At 34.3% G+C, this 22,776-nt stretch overlaps 1 protein-coding gene across 1 annotated transcript; it reads left to right on the top strand.

Annotated features, from left to right (window-relative positions):
• The first annotated feature begins 9,931 nt into the window (after nucleotides 1–9,931).
• Nucleotides 9,932–13,836, top strand: LOC127091068 (cationic amino acid transporter 7, chloroplastic). The gene is made up of 5 exons (XM_051029587.1): nucleotides 9,932–10,513; nucleotides 10,616–10,835; nucleotides 10,931–11,279; nucleotides 11,519–11,747; nucleotides 13,005–13,836. Exons 1-5 carry the CDS (start codon nucleotides 10,132–10,134, stop codon nucleotides 13,556–13,558), a joined length of 1,734 nt encoding a protein of 577 aa, XP_050885544.1. The 5' UTR covers nucleotides 9,932–10,131; the 3' UTR covers nucleotides 13,559–13,836.
• The last annotated feature ends 8,940 nt before the right edge of the window (nucleotides 13,837–22,776 follow it).

The raw sequence follows: 22,776 nt of genomic DNA, 5'->3' as shown, positions 1-22,776 counted from the left end.
TTATCCCGATACATGCAAATTTCTTTCCCTTGTAGTCGATACATGCAAATTTCTTTCCCATGTAGTCGAGTCTTTCCATTGATTTATTTTCATGGAAATCCCCTCGTGTCTCCAGCAGTTTTCAACTCGTAGCCTGACCTATGCTTAGCTTTTTATCCCCGGATTCTGTCTCCTCAATGAGTTTTTCCTTATGGAATGAATTATGCTCCTATGGACCTTCAGTCTCTCCTGGATTCTTTTCCTTTGTGGCAATATATTTCCCGCAAAGATTATTTTTGCATTCATATCATATGCATCCTGAGGTCTCTTAGGGACCAAAATTTGTTTCTTGATATTGTTATTTAAGTCCATTCTACCGAGTTGATACGAAGATTTAAACCTTCACATCCTCATCTAGAATGTCCTTAAATAGGGGCAGTTGTAAGACCCCAGTTTTGACCCCTAAGATCCCTCATGTCATCTCATCATTTGCGTTGACTTTGAGACCACACCTTGGCATCCTCCTCACCCCTTATTCATTGGGTTTGCATTGGGAAATATCACCAAGAATTTATAATTGTATCATACTTTGTTTTTCTTTTTTTACTAACCAAAATACCAAAAATATGTCTAGTGTGGTGTTATTTCTTTTGTAGGAAGTGTGTGCATCCACATGTGCCTCATCAAGATCATATTTAGGGTTTGAGACCCTCAATACAAGAGATCAATCAAGGAAAGGTTTACATTGGTTCTGAGCATCATATATGGATCCCCATGTTCTTTATTTAACAATTTTACAAAGAATTCATCAAGAGTTTCAAGCTTGTTTGCCTTGGAAGCCCTAATTTATCTAGGTATCTTGTGTGCCTTCCTCAACAAGTTTCTTCAACATTTGGTTAAATATCATCAAGGGATACTCCATTTTACATCATCTGAAGCATATATGATCCTCCATGAGCCACAAAGATAAAAATAACTTCAAGTTTGCAAGTTGGTTCAAGGAGGGTTACCAGAAAAGTCAACTAGTCAAATTTAGGGTTCCATAGACTCCATCTCCTACAATGTTTGTCATATGAAAATGATTCCAAGAGAAAAGTTACTCTTTATGACATTCCAAACAACTTTCAAGTTGGCATCAAGAGCTAATTTGTCTTGGAAAGTCATTTTTTATGGTGAAAGATTATAGGTCATTTTGTTTGTGCCCTAGATGGAATGTCAACTTCCAAGGACCATAACTTGCTCAATTTTTATGATATGAAGACCATCCAAATTTCATGATCAATTTAAATTTTCCTTATTCAACTTTGCTTCATTAAGAAAGGTCAAATTTCACTTGCAAGGGCATGTACCAAGAGGAAACATTATAGGTCATTTTGGGCCATCATCATTGAACAAGTATTTTTCCTCAACTTCTAAAATCCATAACTCCCTCATGCAAGATTCAAATAGGGTCAAACTTATGACCAAATTAAATATGATTGAAAGAGATACAACTTTTAAGAAGGAACTAAAGTCATTTGAAGCTCATGGTAAAAGTTATTCAAGATGGAAAAAGTGGTCATTTGACTTTTAACTTAGAAATTTTACAACTGTAGCGGTAAATTCATGACCATCAAGCTATGGATAAGCTAGAGATCAAATAACAAGAGTCGCCACCGCGCTTTTATTGTTTCCAAGGGAAAAGGGAAAAAGTACGAACAAAACCCAAAGTAAGAAGTTTTCAAATCAAAACTATTAAAATGTTAGAGATTACAGGTAAGGGGTTGGTTACACAGAGGGAAGGTGTTAGAACCCAAAGTGTCCTAGGTACTCCTAGGGAGCCCTTTTTGTGTGCATGTGTATTTGGTACAAAAATGATGTTTACAAGCAAATAGAATAGGGGGATGAGAAAAGAATTCATTAATTATATTTTTGTGTTTGACAAGCCCTTCGGACTCATGCCTACGTACTAACATAAAAATGAGGGATCAAAACCTCGTAGTTCGTGATACAAATTTCAAAGTGGATGCATTGCTTTTAATAAAAAAAATTAAGTTTGAAAGGCACAAGGCCTGAAAATGGTTTGAATGAGTTAGTTCTTTTTGGCTTTTCTGAAAGTTTAAGTCAAGTATAGTTAAGTTTATTTACAAATTTGATTTAAGAAAAGAAGTTTGAAAATGCAATGGCATAAGGCCAAAGTTTCTATCTTTTTGCAAAGTGGTCAAAGTTTAGAATAAAATAAGTTCAATCAAAGAAGATTTTGAAAAGGGAGGGAGAGATTTTCAAATTAAAGAAATGGGAAGAAGATGAAGAGACTAATCCTATGCACAAAATTAAAAGTTAAGACTTGAAAAGATCTGACCAAATGGGTAGCAATCCAATAGACAAGAATGTCAATAGAAACCCAGAATTCCCTTGGACATTTAGAATCAAGCAACACACAAATGCACAATTATATTATCTTGAATAGCCAAGCATCAAATAAAGATAGCCACATCCAAGCTTTAGCCACTCCATGATCTTCTTCAAATTAGCCCATGTAACAGATGAATTCCACAAGTCACAGGTTCAAAATAGCAGCTTCACAATGATCATGTTGCAGATGAACTCAAAGGGATCTTGAATGATGTATCAGATGAAGTTTCAAATTGCAAGCATTTGGTTTCACATAAAGTTGGCATTGGCAAAGTCCTTTAGTATAGGAATGTTGCCTAAGTTCTAAGTCCATTTGTCCAAGATCAAACCAACAGTCCACACAAAAGTTTTATAGGGTTTTTGTTATTATTATGTACATTAATGGTCAAAGACCATACAAACAAGCAAAGTATACACAAACAAGATATATCACACAATATGGTCCAAGTGGACAAAGTGAAAATTGCATTAACATAAATAATTAGAATGATATGAACGATGGCAAATGAATAAAGGCTAGAATTTAATGACATTAAAGTAAATGGCTTGAAATTAAAAGTTAGTTGTTAATGAGTTAGAAGTTAGTATTGTTTTGCTTTTGGTTTTCATTTTAAGACATTCTTTGGAGAACACTCAACCCACTTATCACAAGCATGGATCCTTGAGCCAAGATATCTTCCAAAGGAAGGAAAAAAGGCCAAGTTTCCACACAATACCATGAAAGAGGGGAGACTTACAATCTCACTAACTAGATTTTTATGCCTTTTGTGTCACAAACTTAGCGCTATGTTAAGCAATCTTAAGTAGACTTATGTAGAAGTCGCAACTATTTGAGGTCGGGCAATAGAATTTTAGTGTTAATGCATGTTTGAGACATAGTATAATGGACTATGCTCATGAAACATACCACACACAAAAAGAATATGCAAAAGAGGTGGCCTAATCTCATCCATACTTATGTTGATTTTCAATCAACTAGCCTTAGGACTTTGAGATATCATAGGCCAAATGAGATGGATGCATAAAGAAGGGGAATGAGATGAAGAGGGAGGGGAATGGATTAAAACTCAAATTGGTCAAAGGAGAATTTTTACCAAATTAATATCATTCATTCATCTTGGGAGATGGAATGTACATTCCATCAATCCCCTAAATCCAATGATATTAACTTGACAAAGTCAAATCAACCTTGACCAAGGCCCAACAATAAGAGTCAAACTCAAACAAGTCATCACAATTGGTCAACAAAATTATTTGGCATTTATTCAAATTAAAAATACTAAAATAAGACATTTAAATTAAATATGGTTTGTCAAATCCCTAAAACCTCATCAAAACACCAAAGAAATGCCCATGAGATTTATCATAGGTCAAACAAGGTCAAAGGACCTTGGAGAAAAAATTTCAGAATTTTTAAAGACTTAAAAGTATTTTTAAACAATTAAAAATAATCACAAAATCAATTAAATCATAAAAAATATTAATAATGATCCAAAAAATAATTTTAATTCAGAATATGAAAGAGGAAATTATTTGAAATTTTTTGGTGAAACTCTCATATTTTTTGGATCAATATTAAAATTAATATGAATTAATGAAAATAAAAGGAATAAAACAAAAATTAGAAAATATGAAAAAACATGAGCCACTTGATCTCCCTCATTAATTAAGGTGGCAGATCAAGTGGACTACAACGCGTGTTCCATGATGGAACTTAGTCAGCGCGCCACATGCGTGGTAATCAAAACCAACACTTCAGATCATGTGGCTGGGAGACGTGTCAACGCATGGCCGAAGCTGTAGCTCCGGTCTTCTTCTTCGGTAGACCTCACCGGACTGGTCCACCCTCAACCATCACTAAAATAAAAAAGGAGGACATGATCTGAAAGAAAAAATGGCGTAGAGCACGAATCTGACCTCAATTTTAACTAACTCCACATATATAGAAAGATATGAGGAGTTGAGTTTTGAGGTGTGTCAACTGAGTTGCTTCGATTTTACCTCTAAGCAACGCAATCTTCTTGCCTACATTGGTAGGACTTTAGACAACCAAAGATCCAAGAGAATTAAGTAGAATTAAGAGAGAATCGAAGAGATTAAGTTTTTTGAAAATTACCTTCAATGTTATGCAGTTCTTGATGTTGCTTGCTCCAAACACGATCTGATCACACTTGAGAAGCTAGTAGGAAGTGATTAGAGAGGTTGCAAGGCTTTGGATCCTGGAGTTTTTGAATCTCAAACAGTTGAGATACAAACTCAAATTTCAAGTTGAAATTTATCAAGTTTTCCTTTGGAATGAGAGGGTTTCAATGGTGGGAAAAGTTGGCGTGCAAGGTGTGATTCAAATGAGCACAAAGAACATGTATTAATAGCATGAATGAATGATATTTGCACACTTCAAATTTTGTCCAATTTTAGCAATGTTGATGGCACGAGTGCATGGGCATGTGCAGGCCCATGATGCAATGCAAAAAGGTCCAAAATCAATTCAAATGAAGTCTAAATGGAAGCTTGATTGTCAAGGCAAAGGGAACTGAAGTTTTGAAGTTTGATTCTTTCCAATTATGCAGCTCTATTAAAGCCATGCACATACCTAGCAAACCTCATCCAAAATGCATGAACTTGAGTTCTTTGGAAAGCTTGGATCAAGGGGAAAAAGTTTGATGTTCAACACTTTTTCACTTGGAGCTTGGAACAAGGAGAATTTTGAGTTAGAAGTTTGGACATTTCAACATGTTGAAATTTTTTCTAAGTGTCAAGCCATATATCTCAATATTCCACCTTGCTTAACATTTTATGTGAGCTTCAAATGAGAAAAGTGTCTTCATAAAAGTTGTAGCTCTTTCAAATACCTTAAAAATGGTCACACGTTTCATGTAATTTGGATTTTGAATGATAGAGTTATGCATTTTTGAAGTTTGGAAAAATCACTTATTCAATGGTATAGGTAAAAAATGACCTATAATGTAACCTCATATCACATGCTCATAAAAGTTGAATTAGATCTCACTCCAAACATAAAAGTTAAAGTAGACATCTTGAATTTGATTTTGCAACTTTGGAATCTTTCATCTCATAAAAATTGAGCAACTTATGGCCTTGGGAAGTTGACTTTCAAATTAGGGTTTAGACAAAATGACCTATAATGTTTCAACATAGAAAATGCTTTTCCAAGCAAAAATAGATCTAGGTCTCAACATGAAAGTTGTTTGGAATGTCATTTAGAGTAACTTTTCTCTTGGAATCATTTTCATATGGTGAAACTTGTAGGAGATAGGGTCTAGGGAGACCCAGTTTTGATCAGATGAATTCATATGGCCAACCACCATCAACCAACTTGCTAACCTTCAATTCTTTGGACTTTTTAGGCTCATGGTAGATCATATATGAATAATATGATGAATTTTGAATTGTCCCTTGAGATATTTGATCAATTGGTGAGATAGCTTGTTGGAGAAGTTACTCAAGATACTCAGTCAAACTAGGGTTTCCAAGGCAAATCACCCTCAAACTCTTGAAGAAAACTTGATCAATATAACATGTAGGAATAAATGAAAATCATATATGATGCTTATAACCATTCTTGGATCAATTCATGGTTGTGATCTTTGTCATGAGGGTCCTAAACCCTAGATATGAACTTGATAGATCAATGGAGATTATGCCTTACCTACAAAAGAGTTAGGCAAATACAAAGATATATTTTTGGTTTTTTGGTTAGTAAAATGATAATATACAAGTATGATATAATCACATAGTGCTTGGTGATCTCTCCCAAAACAAACCTAATGAAAGAGGGGTAAGGAGGATGCCAAGGTATGATCCCAATGCTAATGCTTATGATGAAATTGCATGAGGGAACTTAGGGTCAAAATTGGGGTCTTACAACAACTTAAATTGATTATTCCAACTTCCACACCAAAATTCATCATGATCCAAGCTACAAATGGAAAACATTTCAACAGCAAAGTTGTTCCCCTTGACGCTAGCTTTCCAAAGAGTCCAAGATCATGGCATTTGGATTACTTTTTAGGGACTTGCACATGGGTGCAATGAATGGATATATTTGGAAACTTTTGTGATAAATTTTCAACCAACATTGCATGGCTTCATGTTAAGGCTTCAGCATCACTGTAGCGGTAACTTCATGACCATCAAGCTATGGATAAACTTGAAGTTAATAAAACCAGAGTCGCCACCGCGCTTTTATTGTTTCCAAAGGAAAATGGAAAAAGTACGAATAAAACCCAAAGATAAGAAGTTTTCAAATCAAAACTAATAAAATTCTAGATATTACAGGTAAGGAGGTTGGTTACACATAGGGAAGGTGTTAGCACCTAAAGTGTCCTAGGTACTCCTAGGGAGGCCTTTTTGTGTACAAGTGATTTGGTCAAAATGATGTTTAATAAAAAGTATATAGTGGGGAGATGAGAAAAGAATTCATTAATTATATTTTTTTGTGTTTGACAAGACATTCGGTCTTATGCCTACGTACCAATATAAAAATATGGGATCAAAACCTCGTAGTTCATGGTAAAAATTTCAAAGAAGTTGGTGAATTGATTTTAACAAAAGTTTAACAAGAAAGACACAAAAGGCCAAAGATTTGAATGAGTTTGTTAGTTCTTTTTGTCTTTTTGAAATTAAAGTCAATATGGTTAAATTTATTCACAAGTTTGATTTAAGAAAAGTTTGAAAAAATCCATTGGTATAAGGCCAAAGTTTCTAATCTTAAGACATGTATAAGTTGAAAAACACAAACAAAGAAGGTTTTGAAAAGAGGGGGAGATTTTGAAATTAAAGAAGTGGGAGTAGATGAAGGGACTATCCTAGACAAAAATAAAAGTTAAGGATTGAAAAGATCTGACCAATGGGATGCAATCCAACAGACAAGAATGTCATATAAAAACCCATTTTCCTTTGGACTCTAGCAAGCAACAAGCATAAGCAATATCCAAGCAAAATATGAAGACCAAGGCATAAAATAAAGATAACCATAATATCCAAGCAAGCAATCCAATAACTAGCAGTCTTCAATTTCTTCCAATGCATTAGATGAAAATACACCCCTTGGTCAACTCAGAACAATGATCAGACATCAACAACAATAACAGTATAACAAATAAGCACAAAGTCAAAGTGACAAATGAGTCAAACTTCTGAACATGGAGAAAATTGGGGGCAGAAGGATCTACAACATAAACCCTAGGGCAAGATACATGTCCCAGAAGATTATTTCCACAATCTTAAAACAAAACGCTAAAGGCAAATCCTCTAAGAACAAGGAACTTCACCAGAATCTGATAGTCTGACTAAAGATCATTTTGGGTACCATCCACCACCGTCCAGCCTCAAACTCTTCTGACTACATCAACACAGATCAGAAGTGTATTATGTACTGCCTCCACAAAGGACTCAAGCTGAATCTGCCAGCACTATTGTTCAAGTATCTCAGGGATTCCGTCCGGGATACCAGAAATCACATGAAGCCCAAAAACTACATTTCTCTGGGAAGGCTCATCTCCGACGTTCTGATCGAAAGCGGGTTGGTGGATCATTTGATATCTTACAATCTGATGGAAGATGTGACGATAGACATCTTGTTCGACATGTTGACATAATCTCAAATTCATAAGGAGAATGATGATGTGATCATTGAGAACAATTTGGTACGTAATTATGAAAGCATATATTCTCGGGTGTGTTGTTAATAACAAGGTGTATAGATTGTTTACCGTGGGCACACAATATATATAACATGTTATAACTGAAAGGACTCCCCATGAAGATGAAGATTTTGATCTTAATGGTCTTGAAATGGAGCATGTTGTTGCAGACAAATCAGAAAACACTATGTTCTCTGCTGAAGAAAATGGAAATTTATATAATGCTGAAACTTTTGCCTATCTTGGAGCCATCAGATTGTTACTAAGATTGTTCTGTATTATGAAGTTCAAACTTGATCAGATGGATATGCATTCTCTCCCTCTCCACTCTCTCCCTCAATTATATTCTCTAATTCTCTCTCACTCTCTTCCTCTCCACATTCATTACTATTTTTTTTCAATCTTATAGTTTCAAATTCTAACAGAAACCCCTTATTTAGATTATAAATAAATAAATAAACTACATGTATGAATTACTTATAGGACTGTTCAAAAAATCACGAACTGAACTAAATTGTCAAATCGAACCGAATCGAACTGAAGTTAAAATAATCGAACTGTTATGTTTGGTTAGTAAACCAAACTATACTGTACAAAACAGTTCTAGAACCGTACCGAAACTGAAAATAGAAAAATACTAAAAACAAATTTTGTTTAAAAAAAAAAATTGAAAAGTAGTTTAACCGTTCATTCTTTAATAAATAATTTAGTTTAAAAATATTTGTTTTCTAACCGTTCGATACGGTTCGGAATTTATAAAAAGTATATTAAATCAATAATTTTAATTCGATTCGATTCTGAATAAATTAAAAAAAATCAGTTTAATTCGAGTAAATTTTTACAATAATTTAATTCGGTTTTTTTTTACTGGAGTGCACCATGTGCAGCTCTAAACCCAAATAAAAAATATCCTATCCGATAAGGTGATATCTTAGCTCACAATACAAACCCAACCCACCCTTGTTAATATTTAAAGTTGAAACAAACTATGTGCTGATATACGCCAACTTTTAGGTTGGAAGTGTTTGGCACCATTAACAGTTGTCCTGAATCTCTGCCATGGTTCCGGTCGGTTACGGTTTCATCTTTGAATTTTTCACATGAAACCAACCAACCATTAATATTATTATTAACCAGGTGGTTTCTCTTCTCACCCTTCATTCAACAACCTCTTCTCATAACCATCCATTTCTTGACGTTTCATATTTATCTTCCGTATTTTTGTCCTCTTCTTTTACTGTTGCACATTTTCTTCTTTTCCATGCATTTCTCTACTTTAATATCTCTCTTTTGCATCTACTCCACATTTCATTTAATTGCTTTTCTTTTCATCTCCTAGTACTTTTTTTACTCTCAAGAGTACTCCGTAAAAGTAATTTTTTTGGATTTTACTTAATTTAGAAACCTATTTTGAAATACTACGTTTGAAATCGTTGAGAATATACTACTACTAGTTCTAGTTTATTTACTATGTGCGTACAAAATCTTTTATTATGTGACGTTTGACAGTGAAACTAATTAAGGACTTTTTTTTTTGTACTTTGAAACTTGAAGCTCTGAAAGTGATTTTTAACATAAATTGAATTGAAATGGAATCAAAATAATTAAAGAATAACTTGTGCATTAAGTTATTACCGATCTAGTGCATAGCTTGCGTAGCATGGACATAAATTTATTAGAGCTAAATGAATTTAAATTTTTTTGTGAGCTTTTATGGATTTTTTAAATATAATTGTTTGTAAGAGAGGAAAGAAAGGCTTTGAGAATTGAACTATCAATACAAGTTTTGTTTCTATGTACATAAAAATAATAAAAGCTTTGAGCTAGTTTTGAAATGTAGGTAAATTTGAATGAATACTTAAAATATTTATTATTATATATTTTTAATCTTAATCTGTGTGAAAGTATTTATTTGGGAATTGAGTGAGTAATAAATAGCATTATCCTTTTCCTTGATTTGATACTTTAGTTCAGTGAACTGAAACTGTTTCCCAGCAATCTTTTTGCACTTTTCATTTCCCCTACGCTATAAAACCTCACTTTCAAACACATCCATAACACACACAAACAACTCAAACTAACGGCGCACGCAATGGCTACCCACGCCTCATCTTTCTCCAGCCTCCGAGCCTACCTCCTAGCCGTATCTCAGACTCCATCTCGCTTCGCTCGGCGCGGCTTCTCCGTCTCAACCTCGTATGAAGAAATGAGCCGCGTACGAGCCAGGTCCGGCACCAGCATGCGGAAGACTCTCCGCTGGTTTGACCTAGTCGGTTTCGGTATCGGCGGAATGGTCGGCGCCGGAGTGTTTATCACCACCGGTACCGCTACGCATAACTTCGCCGGTCCCGCTGTTGTCCTATCTTTCGCCATTGCCGGTTTCTGCGCTCTTTTATCCGCCTTTTGCTACACTGAGTTCGCCGTTGATATGCCGGTTGCCGGTGGAGCTTTTAGCTACCTCCGCGTCACATTCGGTAACTTCCTTACTTTCTTCTTTTTCACTTCACCTCTTCATCGTCATTCGTTCAGTAAATTTTCAAAACTCATGTTAATGAACGTCATTTTCAATTTTACAGGTGAATTCGCGGCGTTTTTAACCGGCGCGAATCTCGTTATGGATTACGTTATGTCCAATGCCGCCGTCGCTAGAGGCTTCACGTCGTATGTCGGAACCACAATCGGTGTCTCTCCCGAGAAATGGAGGATCATAATTCCTTCTTTTCCAAAAGGATTTAACCAAATAGACATGGTTGCTGTGGCAGTTGTTTTACTCATCACAATCGTTATCTGTTACAGGTAGATGATCATTGGTCCATAATTGATTAATTAATTAAGCTTAATTTCTCTTTAATTGTTAACCTTTTCTTTTTTTCTTCCTGTCAATTTTTCAGTACGAGGGAGAGTTCAGTGGTGAATATGATATTGACAGCTTTGCATATATTGTTCATAGCATTTGTGATAGTGATAGGCTTTTGGAAAGGGAGTTGGAAGAATTTTACACAACCGGCTAATCCGGAGAATCCTTCTGGTTTTTTTCCTCACGGTGCGGCCGGTGTGTTTAACGGTGCGGCCGCGGTTTATTTAAGCTACATTGGTTACGACGCGGTTTCGACAATGGCAGAAGAGGTTAAAGAGCCTGTGAAAGATATTCCAATAGGTGTTTCTGGATCTGTTATTATAGTGACGGTTCTTTATTGTCTTATGGCAGCTTCTATGTGCATGCTTCTTCCTTACGATATGGTAATTGAAAATTTGTCTTGTTATCAATTATATAGTCTTTGGATTATTGACACCTATGATTACGATCAAATGGTGTCACACATATACATGACACCAACACCGACACGTTATTATATTGAATTTTTTGATTTTTTAAAATTATAATTGATGTTGACATGTCTATGTTGCGTTTCAGTATCGAGTCTGGTGTCTGTGAAGTTTTTAACGTGAGGTGATATTGATCTTGATATTGTGTGTAGATTAATCCTGAGGCACCATTTTCAGCTGCTTTTAAATCAGACGGTTGGGGATGGGTGTCAAGAGTGATAGGAGTGGGGGCCAGTTTTGGAATATTGACATCATTGATAGTGGCTATGTTGGGTCAGGCTCGCTATATGTGTGTAATAGGTCGTTCTAATATGGTCCCTGCCTGGTTTGCGAAGGTCCACCCAAAAACATCTACTCCTGTCAACGCCTCTGCTTTTCTTGGTATGTTCCAATGTGCTTTTTTCTCTTGTTATCTATGATAATAGTGATTGATATCAATTCATTGTATAAGGCTTTTTCATTTGGTGGTTGTGTTTTTAGTTTCTTGGTAACTTGTGTGGATTGTGTGAAATAATGCTGTGGGGGTCATTAGTGTTTTCTGAATGGTTTTTCACCTTCCTTCAGAAAGGAATGGGACCCACTTCAACAATATAGCCTCTGGCTCAGATTTTTTCAGGGGATTTGTGTGGCTTTTCTGTTGGATTGTGATAAGATTTTTTGTTTCCTCATTAATGTATCTTAATGGGTGCACATGAATCACATTGAATGTCATTTTGTATCGACCGTGAAGTTGACTGAATCACAATGACTTATATCAGGTCGTAAAATTGATAGAATCAGAATCATAAATTACATTGAATGTCATTTTGTATTGACAGTGAGCTTGGCAGAATCGCGACGACCCATAACAAGTCGTAAAAATCGCGGTGAGTTACTATATGTTGCGGTCGCACGAAATATAGTGGGTCGTTTGATAGAAATTTAGTAAAGGTTAATTCCTTTTTTTTAGACTCAACTAGAGTTAGTAGATTGGGGCTTTATCATTTATCAAGAAAAGGTGGCCAAAAGAGAAGTGCTTTTAAGAGTCAAATAAGCCACTTTTTCACATGGATAATTGTGAAAAACTGTAGTTGCCATAGTATAGAATTATTTTTATTGGAAGTGAAACTGGGTAACGCACTTCAAAACAGTGGTCAAGTAGAAAACGTTATCATTTCAAATGGTGTCACATGTTTTCTAATGTGTTTCCTATTTCTTGTAGTATTATAATATGGCACAGAACCCTCTCCACCTCAGTACAAAAACAATTGAGTGTTAAGCATGTTGCTGTGAATTATTCACTGATTGTGACATGTTATTTTCTTTTTCATCTCATTAGGAGAATAATAATAAACCATTTGAGGTGGAAGATAAAGATATTGGTACTACTAGTTTTTTAATCTTAAATTGATTCTATAATTCACTATTGTATGACTTGATTTATTCCTCTTGATGTAGAATCATTGACGAATGATTTTGACCTGACCTTACCTCTTTGATGTAGTACTATTAGTTAAAGTTACCTCAATCATGGACTTTGATTTCAATGATTTTATGCTATGTTATGCATTTTGAGTTTTGACCTTTCACATTCTACTGTTATGAGTGAGTGGATGCATTATTGTGCTTTTTTATGATGGTAACATTTTTCTCTATCAGGGATATTCACAGCAGCCATTGCACTTTTCACTGATCTTGATGTACTTCTCAACCTTGTATCAATTGGAACACTCTTTGTTTTCTACATGGTCGCAAACGCCGTTGTTTACCGACGCTACGTCGCTGCAGGGACAACAAATCCATGGCCAACAGTGTCCTTTCTCTTATCATTCTCCTTCACTTCCATTGTGTTCACCCTTATTTGGAAAATCGTACCAACCGGAGTAGCAAAAGCCGCGATGTTAATTGCTTGCGGTGTGTTTGCCGTAGCAATATTAGAGTTTTTCCATTTCACAGTTCCTCAAGCTAGAAAACCGGAATTTTGGGGTGTTCCTCTTATGCCTTGGATACCGGCTATGTCAATATTTTTGAACTTGTTTTTGCTCGGATCACTCGATGGAAAATCGTATATTCGGTTCGGAGTGTTTTCGGCTGTTACGGTGCTGTTCTATGTGTTATACAGTGTTCATGCTAGCTTTGATGCAGAAGGTGATGGTTCTCTTGATCAAAATGTGGAATCAAAAGAAAGAGTGGACCAAAGTTTCAAAGTGTAGTTGAATTGAATTATATATAATTTAATTATTAGTATTATTATTAGTATTATTATATGTTTATGAATTTTAATTCAAATTGACTTGAACCTTTTTGGGTGGTTAATGTTCACTAAGAACAAGTGGGATGAATATTAAATTTATTAGAATATTAGCATAGGCTGCAAAGTTTATAGAAGTGGCGAATTGTATAGTTAAAAGGCAGCTTAGGTGATAATCTCTTTTGTAAATTCTTTGGCTCATGTCATCATTCCAAACAAAAGAAATCTTTGCATATCTTATGAACACTCTCAATGAGATATTAAAATCTTTCTAACACCTCAACTTATAAAGAATATGGAAATGAGAATAGATTATCTCTGATACATTATACCTTATTTATATACGATTTAATATTGACAAATTTTAAATCTTATACAATAACTCTGTTTTGCGATCATATAAACTCTGATGGATTGTGCAATCCATTTTCTCTGCGACATTGAATGCAAGTTGTGAAATAGATTTGTATGTGATCTTCTTCACCATGATTAAAGATGTAAATGGTATCTTAGTATCTTAATAATCCTAATAGTGGAGAAAAGATTTGTGCTAGATGAACACAAGTTGTGATGCAAGATTATGTAATCCTCATTAGCATGATTAAGGGTTTAAATGGTATCATATCATAATAATCTCAATAATTGCATTTGGAATTTATATAAAGAACCATTATGCATTTATGCTAGGGCCATGTGGTCTATTTTATATTATAAAAAAATACAAATAATATAACACAAAGTGGATTTGATGTCATTCTTAAAAAAGAAATATATTTAAAGGGATATACATCTATTTAATAATTGATGTTGATTCATTCATCATTGGTAGCATACATTGTGAAAAATTGAAATTTAAATATTTTTTTTTTGATAAACATGAATTATGTTTATCACATATTGTGTAGTCACATCTTGTATGTAATGGCAAGCATTTTAGTTTTATTAATTATGATTTGTCATATTCTCTTTGATAATTTGAAGTTTAACATAAAAAGAAAGAAAATTCCACTAAAATATTTTCATAACTTTTTCTTGGGAAAACTTCATTATTTTATTTTAAAATATTAATTATTTGACATAATAATAAATTAAAGAAAAAAATGGAAACTTTTTCAATCACTAATGAGATGTGACTCCTTCCATTAGTGTGAAGAGTTTTCAATTATATCAATTTGTGCTGTAAACGAGAATCTTGAGAACGAACAGAAAGGAAGTTGAATGAAAAATGCATACATATCATTAACATGATTAGCTATTGGCACTCATTCACCAAATTATCCACTAATCTTTCTGTCCAATTATTCGAATTAGCATTTAATACATTTTTAAATATGAATCTATCATCACAAAGTTGAATGATTCTTTCCAATTTAGTCTTGGCCAACTTAAATATTAAGTTTACTATCATTGACTTAACGACCAATTTATTTAAATAAATATTTACAGAAAAAGAAAAATATCATGATCCAAATTTTAGATTTGATATCAAATATTTTTTTTAAATGGTATAAGACTAATCTAATTGGAATTTATCAAGAGTATTTGGATCAGATAATAAAATATCTCTTCTATTTTAATTAAAGATTTTTGAGAAAATTATGCTTTCCATTATAGTCATTCCATGTTCGAGAAATTACTCTCTGCATTTTCACACTACACTACATATATTCAATTTCTATTAAATTTTTTATTGAAATATGTCTAAAACTTGTTATCAAATTAACTATTATCTGACCACCTATTATTTATATTCATGCACGAAATTCATTGATGTATATTCAGTATAAAATTATATATTAAAAGTTTTATATACATTGAATTAGGTTGATTTATTCGAATATATCCGTCTATCTTATATAATTCAAAATTTGTTACAGTCAAATTTAATATATATATATATATATATAATTAACTTGGTTAATTATAATTAAGATAGTTTTTAAGAGTGTGTAAGGTGAAATACCGCACATAATTCAAAAAAATTCATAATCAAGCTGATAATTTTGTAAAATATTTTTATAGTTAAATCTTATTGAAATTTAACTTTGTAATATTTAAAGTATGGTTAACCTACAAATTACCTCTAAATATTTACATGATTATGATATGATCCTAGTCATAATTCTAAGAGTAAAAGATACTAATAAAGGATTATTAATATGAAAAAATAAAAGTGCAAATGTAACAAAAAAATCTAGAAAATCATGAGCACAAGAGAACCACACCTTATTTAAGTACTAGTTGGTAAGTTGTATGATAGTGTTGTCTAACAAACAAAGTAGGTATAAGGACAAAATAACATGGGCCAATATGTTGGTATCATGTTTTTCTTTTGTATACTAATTGAGAACTCTCTTTGTCTGCTGCACCATTTGTTTTGTCTCTCCCATTTTGTTCTTTTTTTTTTATCCTAATTTTACTTTTTCATCTTTCCATGGCCCCATCTTTGGCCGGTGGCATCTTTTATTTTTGAAGCCACATTCATGTCTGCTATTCCATCACACTGTTACTCCAACCATCAAAAGGAACACTTAGGGATAATTCCAAGTTAGGATCATATTAATTAATGGGACTAAACTGTTTCTTGTGGAGTAATCCACCTCAATTTTCCATTCATGTTGTCAACTATTGGAAGAGATCAAGAGACTTTTTTCTTCTTGATTTGAGAACTATTTGTGATGGGTTTGGGAAGATATAAAGACCCTCATCTTTGTTTCTTTGTTCCTTTTTCTTTTTCAATTGATATGTCAACATTTTTCATTAATCAAAAAGTTGTAATTTTAAAGTTTAAATAACACTATTTAGCTCTTAAAAAAATTTAAGGCTAAAAGAACAACATTCAAATTATTGTTTCAATTTATAACTAAAAAATAAATTTTATTTAAGAAAATTCAAATATGTTGCCAATTTTTGAAGAAATTAAATATAAGTGATGTTATAAAATTGATTGATTAAAATTGAGTTTTAAATTTAAATGTAAAAATTATTATGAAAGCAATAACTATAAATTTTAACTTTAAATTAGAATATTGTTATCTTTATTTGTTTTTATAATAAAATGACAGTTCTAAGAAAATTACAACTAAGATAAAACAAAAGTGTTTGAATAGTCTTCATCCACTTAAAAGAAAATCTCTTAAGATTAAAACCTAACAAAAACATGATCATTACTATTTTGGTGCAAAGATCGACAAAGTCCTTTGTGGAAGGTCCTCCACACGGTGATAGATGTCTCTGGTAGTTAAAAAGGCAGTGTATCTGTAAAGTTAACACTTTAAGGCTTAAATCAGCAAATTTAGAGAGATATAATTTGTAAGTAAATATTTATCATATCTTGATGTAACACAGAGCCATGCTTATATAAGAACGACAATTAGAATTGTCCCCGGTGGATGCAATGCCAAGTGCAATGGACCATATGATGAACCTCAGTGGTTGAGATGGGGTGATTCCTTGCTCTAATGTCAGGCTCCCCCGCGGGAGTACATTTGTTTGCGAGCTTGATTGAGCGTGTACTTTGGATTAGGGCTTCGAGTCTGGCCGATCTTATTTGGCCGCTTGGACAACCATGAATTGTTGCCTCAAGTCCTTGTTATCATTCATGAAGCCATGATATGTGTTATGGAAGTGCTAAGACCAGCCTCATACTAGCTTTGTTATAGAAGTGTGGGATCAGTTAGAAGATCTCTCCAAGCGGAGTGAGGTTCTATTGAGGAGTTGAATGAGATTTGGTAGTCTCGAGAACATGCATAATAATTGTTTTTCTCTTTAATAAAACTTTACTCTAAAGGAGGACCTCCATGTGGGTATAAGCGCATATGGTAAGGAGATGATGCTCTTAGGCTGCTCTATTACACTCGAGTATCGTTAGAAAATTGAGCTTGTATCTTGACCGTTGATTGTTGATCATGGATCTTGGTGTTTCTTGTAGCCTATAAATTGAAGGAGTGCACTCAATTGCTTTTTTTCTTTCCTTGCTTGAAAGCACTATAATTTTTCTCACTTTATTTGTGAATTTTGTACTCTTGTGATTTTTCCGTGTTCTTCGATCTTAAATAAAGGTTGCGTGATATTTATCGAGTCTCTAGTGGTTTTGCTTATCCATCCTTTAAAATCTATAAGCCATCAACATACCAATTTATTCCCTAATCATTTCAGTCGTTTATGTTCGCTCTTTAGACGGTACCAACATAGGAAACCCGTGTATCCCATTTGTAAACTCTGTTAGTGATGATGAACTTAGTTGTGCCTCTTATCAAACTAGGGAGGAGTTGGTAGACCTAGTAAATTCAGAAGTGTTGTATGGAGAAGTTAGGAACCCGACAACAAACTTTATAGAGATTAGAGAGGTTTATGGAGTTAGGTGTCCAGAAATAGAACTTTCTGAAGTTGTGTATCCCGCATGGGTTAAGGGACGAACCGCAGAGGTTGATATTGTGTATATGAGGAGAGACGCCCTCAGTGAGATTGAATTCAAGGAGACTGCTCGAGAGTTCTCCTTCCTAGCCTTGGGATTTGAAGGTGTGAGAAACACAAGAAATGGGGGGGGGGGGGGTTGAATTGAGTTTTACAAGCAAAAGCTTTTTCCAAAACAAAAACACCACTAACAAGTTAATAACAAAGAGATAAAAATACAAGTATTTTTATCCTATTTCGCTTGAACTCAAAGCTAATCTAGTCCACCCGCCAAGGTGATTTTGTCTTATACAAAAGGACTTAATCCACTATAATCAACAGATTACAACAAACACAAAGAATAACCCTCTTTGTCTTCTCAAGGATCCAACTAAACCTTAGTCTCCTTAAGGATTCACAAAGAACAACTTTTTTTGTCTTCTCAAGGATAACCTCATTAAGGACTCAAATAAATAGTTTAAGTTGAATTGAGTTTTACAAGCAAAAACTTTTTCCAAAACAAAAACACCATTAACAAGTTAATAACAAAGAGATAAAAACACAAGTATTTTTATCCTGGTTCGCTTGAACTCAAAGCTAATCCAGTCCACCCGCCAAGGTGATTCTGCCTTATACAAAAGGACTTAATCCACTATAATCAACAGATTACAACAAACACAAATAATAACCCTCTTTGTCTTCTCAAGGATCCAACTAAACCTTAGTCTCCTTAAGGATTCACAAAGAACAACTTTTTTTGTCTTCTCAAGGATAACCTCATTAAGGACTCAAATAAATAGTTTGAGTTGAATTGAGTTTTACAAGCAAAAGCTTTTTCCAAAACAAAAACACCACTAACAAGTTAATAACAAAGAGATAAAAACACAAGTATTTTTTATCCTGGTTCGCTTGAACTCAAAGTTAATCCAGTCCACCCGCCAAGGTGATTTTGCCTTATACAAAAGGACTTAATCCACTATAATCAACAGATTACGACAAACACAAAGAATAATCCTCTTTGTCTTCTCAAGGATCCAACTAAACCTTAGTCTCCTTAAGGATTCACAAAGAACAACTTTCTTTGTCTTCTCAAGGATAACCTCATTAAGGACTCAAATAAATAGTTTGAAGAATATTTTGTGTGTTACAAGATACTTCTACAAAAGCAGATTTTACACAAGTGAATAGAAAACACTTAAAGAAAAAATGCATACAAAAGAATGATAGCTTTTAACTAATAAAATAACTTATCAAATATATTTGCATAACAGGTAGGTTTTCTTCAAGTCTCCAAGTCTTGCTTATATAGCATGAGCATAGGACCTTTGGAGGGCAAAATGAGGAAAGCTCATTTGAGCGGCTGTCCACTATTGGATGGGAAAAGAATGATATTATGTACGTCCTTTCGCCCATAAAAGCAATGGCATGTGTGATGTATAGTATTGTCCTTGTCCATGAAATCAGGTAGTGGAAATGTTGTTCATTTTGTACCATGTACTATTTGATCATGTTCTCATTTTGATCTTATCTTTAAATTCATTGGCTTCTGATGAAAGTTGATGATGCATGAAATGAAGAAATAGAGATCTAGATTCAGAAACTTTAGAACCTTGGGTCAGAACCTTGACATCATGAGTAGTTTGGCTTGAGGTGTTCAGTATCTTCAGAATCTTCAGAGTCTTCAGAATCCTCAGTCAGAACCTTGATAACTTCAATCGTCTGGCGTGATATCTTTAAAATCTTCAGCTTCATAACATAACTTCAGAAGCTTGCCATCCTTCAGAAGTTTGGTTATCAGAGTCTCATCCAGAAGCACGAGCTAAGAGAACATTGCAGTAGCAACATAGTGTCTCCTCAGAATCTTATGATAAGTGAAATAGCTCAAAAGCAGAAAGAATATTGCAGCAACAATATTGACATCTTTCAAAACTTCTAATATCTTGCGCATAAGCATATTTCGAATACATAGTTCAGAAACTAATGATGTTGCACATCATATTATCATAATCAGAACTGGTTGTTAAAGCTACACAATAACAAACCATTAGGGTACCAAAATTGTTCTCACACAAATACAATATTGTTATCATCAAAACTCAAGGTATAGATGAAGAACCAAATCTTGTTCTAACAATCTCCCCCTTTTTGATGATGACAAAACATGTATTTTGATTGACAGTTTTTTACATGCTAATCACAGAAGAATACATCTTTCAGAAGCACAAATCTCCCCTTGAGATGTATAATCCTATAAACATAAAATCAGACTGAAAGAGCACTTTCCTGATTAACCTTTTTGAAGTGCCAGAGTGAATATTCAGTCAAAATCTGGTTTATCTTCAGAAGTTAGTTGATGTTGTCCAGAGCACTGGTTGGTAACATCATCATTATGATAGACTTCACTTTAGAAGCTTATAAAGGAGCAGATTTTCTTATTTGAACCTTGACTTTTCAAGTCAGATTACTCTAGAAGAAAAACTCTCTTTATCAGAAATAACATATTCATAACCATTCTGATTCTTGAGAAATAACACTGCAAAATAATTAACAAACTTCTTTTGAAGTGGTTGTTAGCATAAACATTAATCAATGTTTGGGTTTTTAATTAAGGAATTTAGATATCAAAATAAACTCTAATTCTTCCTCTTTAGAACATTATGTTTTTCTCCCCCCTTGTCATCAATCAAAAAGACATAAGACAAAAGATAAATTAAGAGAAACAAAACAATTTTCATTGAAACGTGCCAAAAGACAGTGCAAAGTACAAAAAAACAAGAGATAAATTCAAGAAAGTAAAAACAAAAACTAAGGGTTCTGAGGAAGAGGTGGAGGAGGAGGTGGAAGCCTTGAAAGAATCAGCTGGAACATGAGGTCTTGCTTGTCCAAACGCTCATTGACCTTTACATTGTCAGCCTTGATTTCCTCGATTGTCCTCAGAAGAGAAACTGGGATAGGCTGAGAGGCAGAAGCTTCTGAGACAACCAGCTGAGAAGCAGCTTCTTCCATAACACAATCTTGAGATTCAAAAGCAGCAACAGCTTCTAGAGCAGACTCAATGTGTTGGGCAGTCTCTGTTTTCGGAGCAGCTTCTTCTTCAGGAGTCACTTCCTTGATTTCTGGAGCAGGAAGGCAGAGTTGGGAATTTCTTAGCTTCCAGAGTTCCATTAAGGTAACTAACCCATAACGAAATTTACTCTCAGCAAGAGTATCCCAATATCCTCCAGCTTATAAATCTTGGAGTTCATCCAGCTTCTGTAAGCTTCCCATGTTGAATCACTCGCAGCAGGATTTACAGAAGAACGATTGAGAGGCATTGCTTCATGCAAGCGGCTTTTAGATTCATATTCAAATTTCCTCAAAACCTTACCAAAGTTATGGGAGGATTTTTTTGGTTGTTTGGGGTATTTGACTGTAAGATTGATTCTGGACTCATCAAAGTCAGGACCATATATAGAAGGATGTGATGGTAAAATAATGGGGGGTGATTCAGGTGAAATGGGTTTTGGCTCAAAATTGAGCAGACCTTCAGGAGTTCCATCAGAGATGTGTCTGTCAGAAACTCTTGAGGGATATGTTCTAGGAGTTGTTGTATTTGGATTTGTTGGTTGGGGAGCATTAACATTTGGTGGTGAGATGGGTGAATTTTGTAACTTTGGAGGAGATGACGGTGGTGAAATATGTTGTTATTCTAAAAAAGAAGTAGAAACTAAAGTGGTTTTTATGATAGGCGTTTCGATAATAGGAGTTTCTATGGTGGGATTTTCTATGATAGGATTGATAAAAGTTGATTCTGGTGGTGGAAGTGGGATTGGTTCAGAAACAGTGGATTGAGATGGAGGAGGGATTGGTAAGATCCTTTCAAAAGAAATTGAATCAAAATTAAAATGAGTGTTATCAAAAGGAAGCTTACCGGATGCTATATCAGAAGCTCTTGAAGAAGACTAGACTACTCCATAAGTATCATTCAAAATCATTACCTTCTGGCACTTACTTAGAGGCACCTCATCTTCATCCTGAAAGATAACAATCTTCTTCTTCTTCTGAGCCCTAGAAGATCCTTCTCCTCTGAACTCCTTCTTTCTCTTCCCATGAACATCCGGGAAAGTTTCTGGAAGATTAAAAGGATCCACAAAAGGTTCAAGTCCATCCTTTAGACATCTTTCTAAATAAGCCATTAGAACATGTGGAAGATCAATCTTGGTAAATAATGGGTAGTCATCAATGGGATTCCTTGTACCACAAATATCATCCTTGGACAAAATGAAATATGGCCTTTGAATTCTAGATATGAGACCCATACTCTTCAGATTTTCCCCCCATAAGACTTTTCCAACATCCTTCACCAGCTCTTATGTCAAACCACTGACCAGAAGGTCATCCACTAAACCACTTTCCACAAGAATATCAGAAATTAATCTGCCGTTGGGAATGAATTTTCTCTTTATCTTATTGGAAGAGCCACCAGTTCTGGATTCTCTGATAGAATCCCTCATTAACTTAAACAGAATTGAAGGAAGTCCAGCTTGACACCCTTCTCTAGAAAGAATAACATGAATTTTTTACGTGTGTTGATGTAGTCATAACTATTTGTACTTGGCCTGTGGTGAATACAACCCAAAATAATCTTGAACCAAACTCTTAGGTTCCTTTTTAAGTCCTTAGCACTAGGACCTTTTTCATCAGCAAAGTTGGCTTATTCCTTAAAGATAACATGAGAGATGACAACTTCTCTCTTAGCGATGATCTTAGCATTGTGAATCCTTTTCCCTTTACCATCATGAGCAA

Source organism: Lathyrus oleraceus, chromosome 6 (assembly GCF_024323335.1).
Source record: "Lathyrus oleraceus cultivar Zhongwan6 chromosome 6, CAAS_Psat_ZW6_1.0, whole genome shotgun sequence".
In the NCBI taxonomy this organism is placed as follows: domain Eukaryota; kingdom Viridiplantae; phylum Streptophyta; class Magnoliopsida; order Fabales; family Fabaceae; genus Lathyrus; species Lathyrus oleraceus.
This window is presented reverse-complemented; position numbering and strand designations above follow the sequence as displayed.

Coding starts and splice junctions, on each gene's coding strand:
- LOC127091068 (XM_051029587.1), top strand. CDS start 10,132: ATGGCTACCCACGCCTCATCTTTCTCCAGCCTCCGAGCCTACCTCCTA. Junction 11,280..11,518: donor TGCTTCTTCCTTACGATATG/GTAATTGAAAAT, acceptor TATTGTGTGTAG/ATTAATCCTGAGGCACCATT. Junction 11,748..13,004: donor CAACGCCTCTGCTTTTCTTG/GTATGTTCCAAT, acceptor TTTCTCTATCAG/GGATATTCACAGCAGCCATT.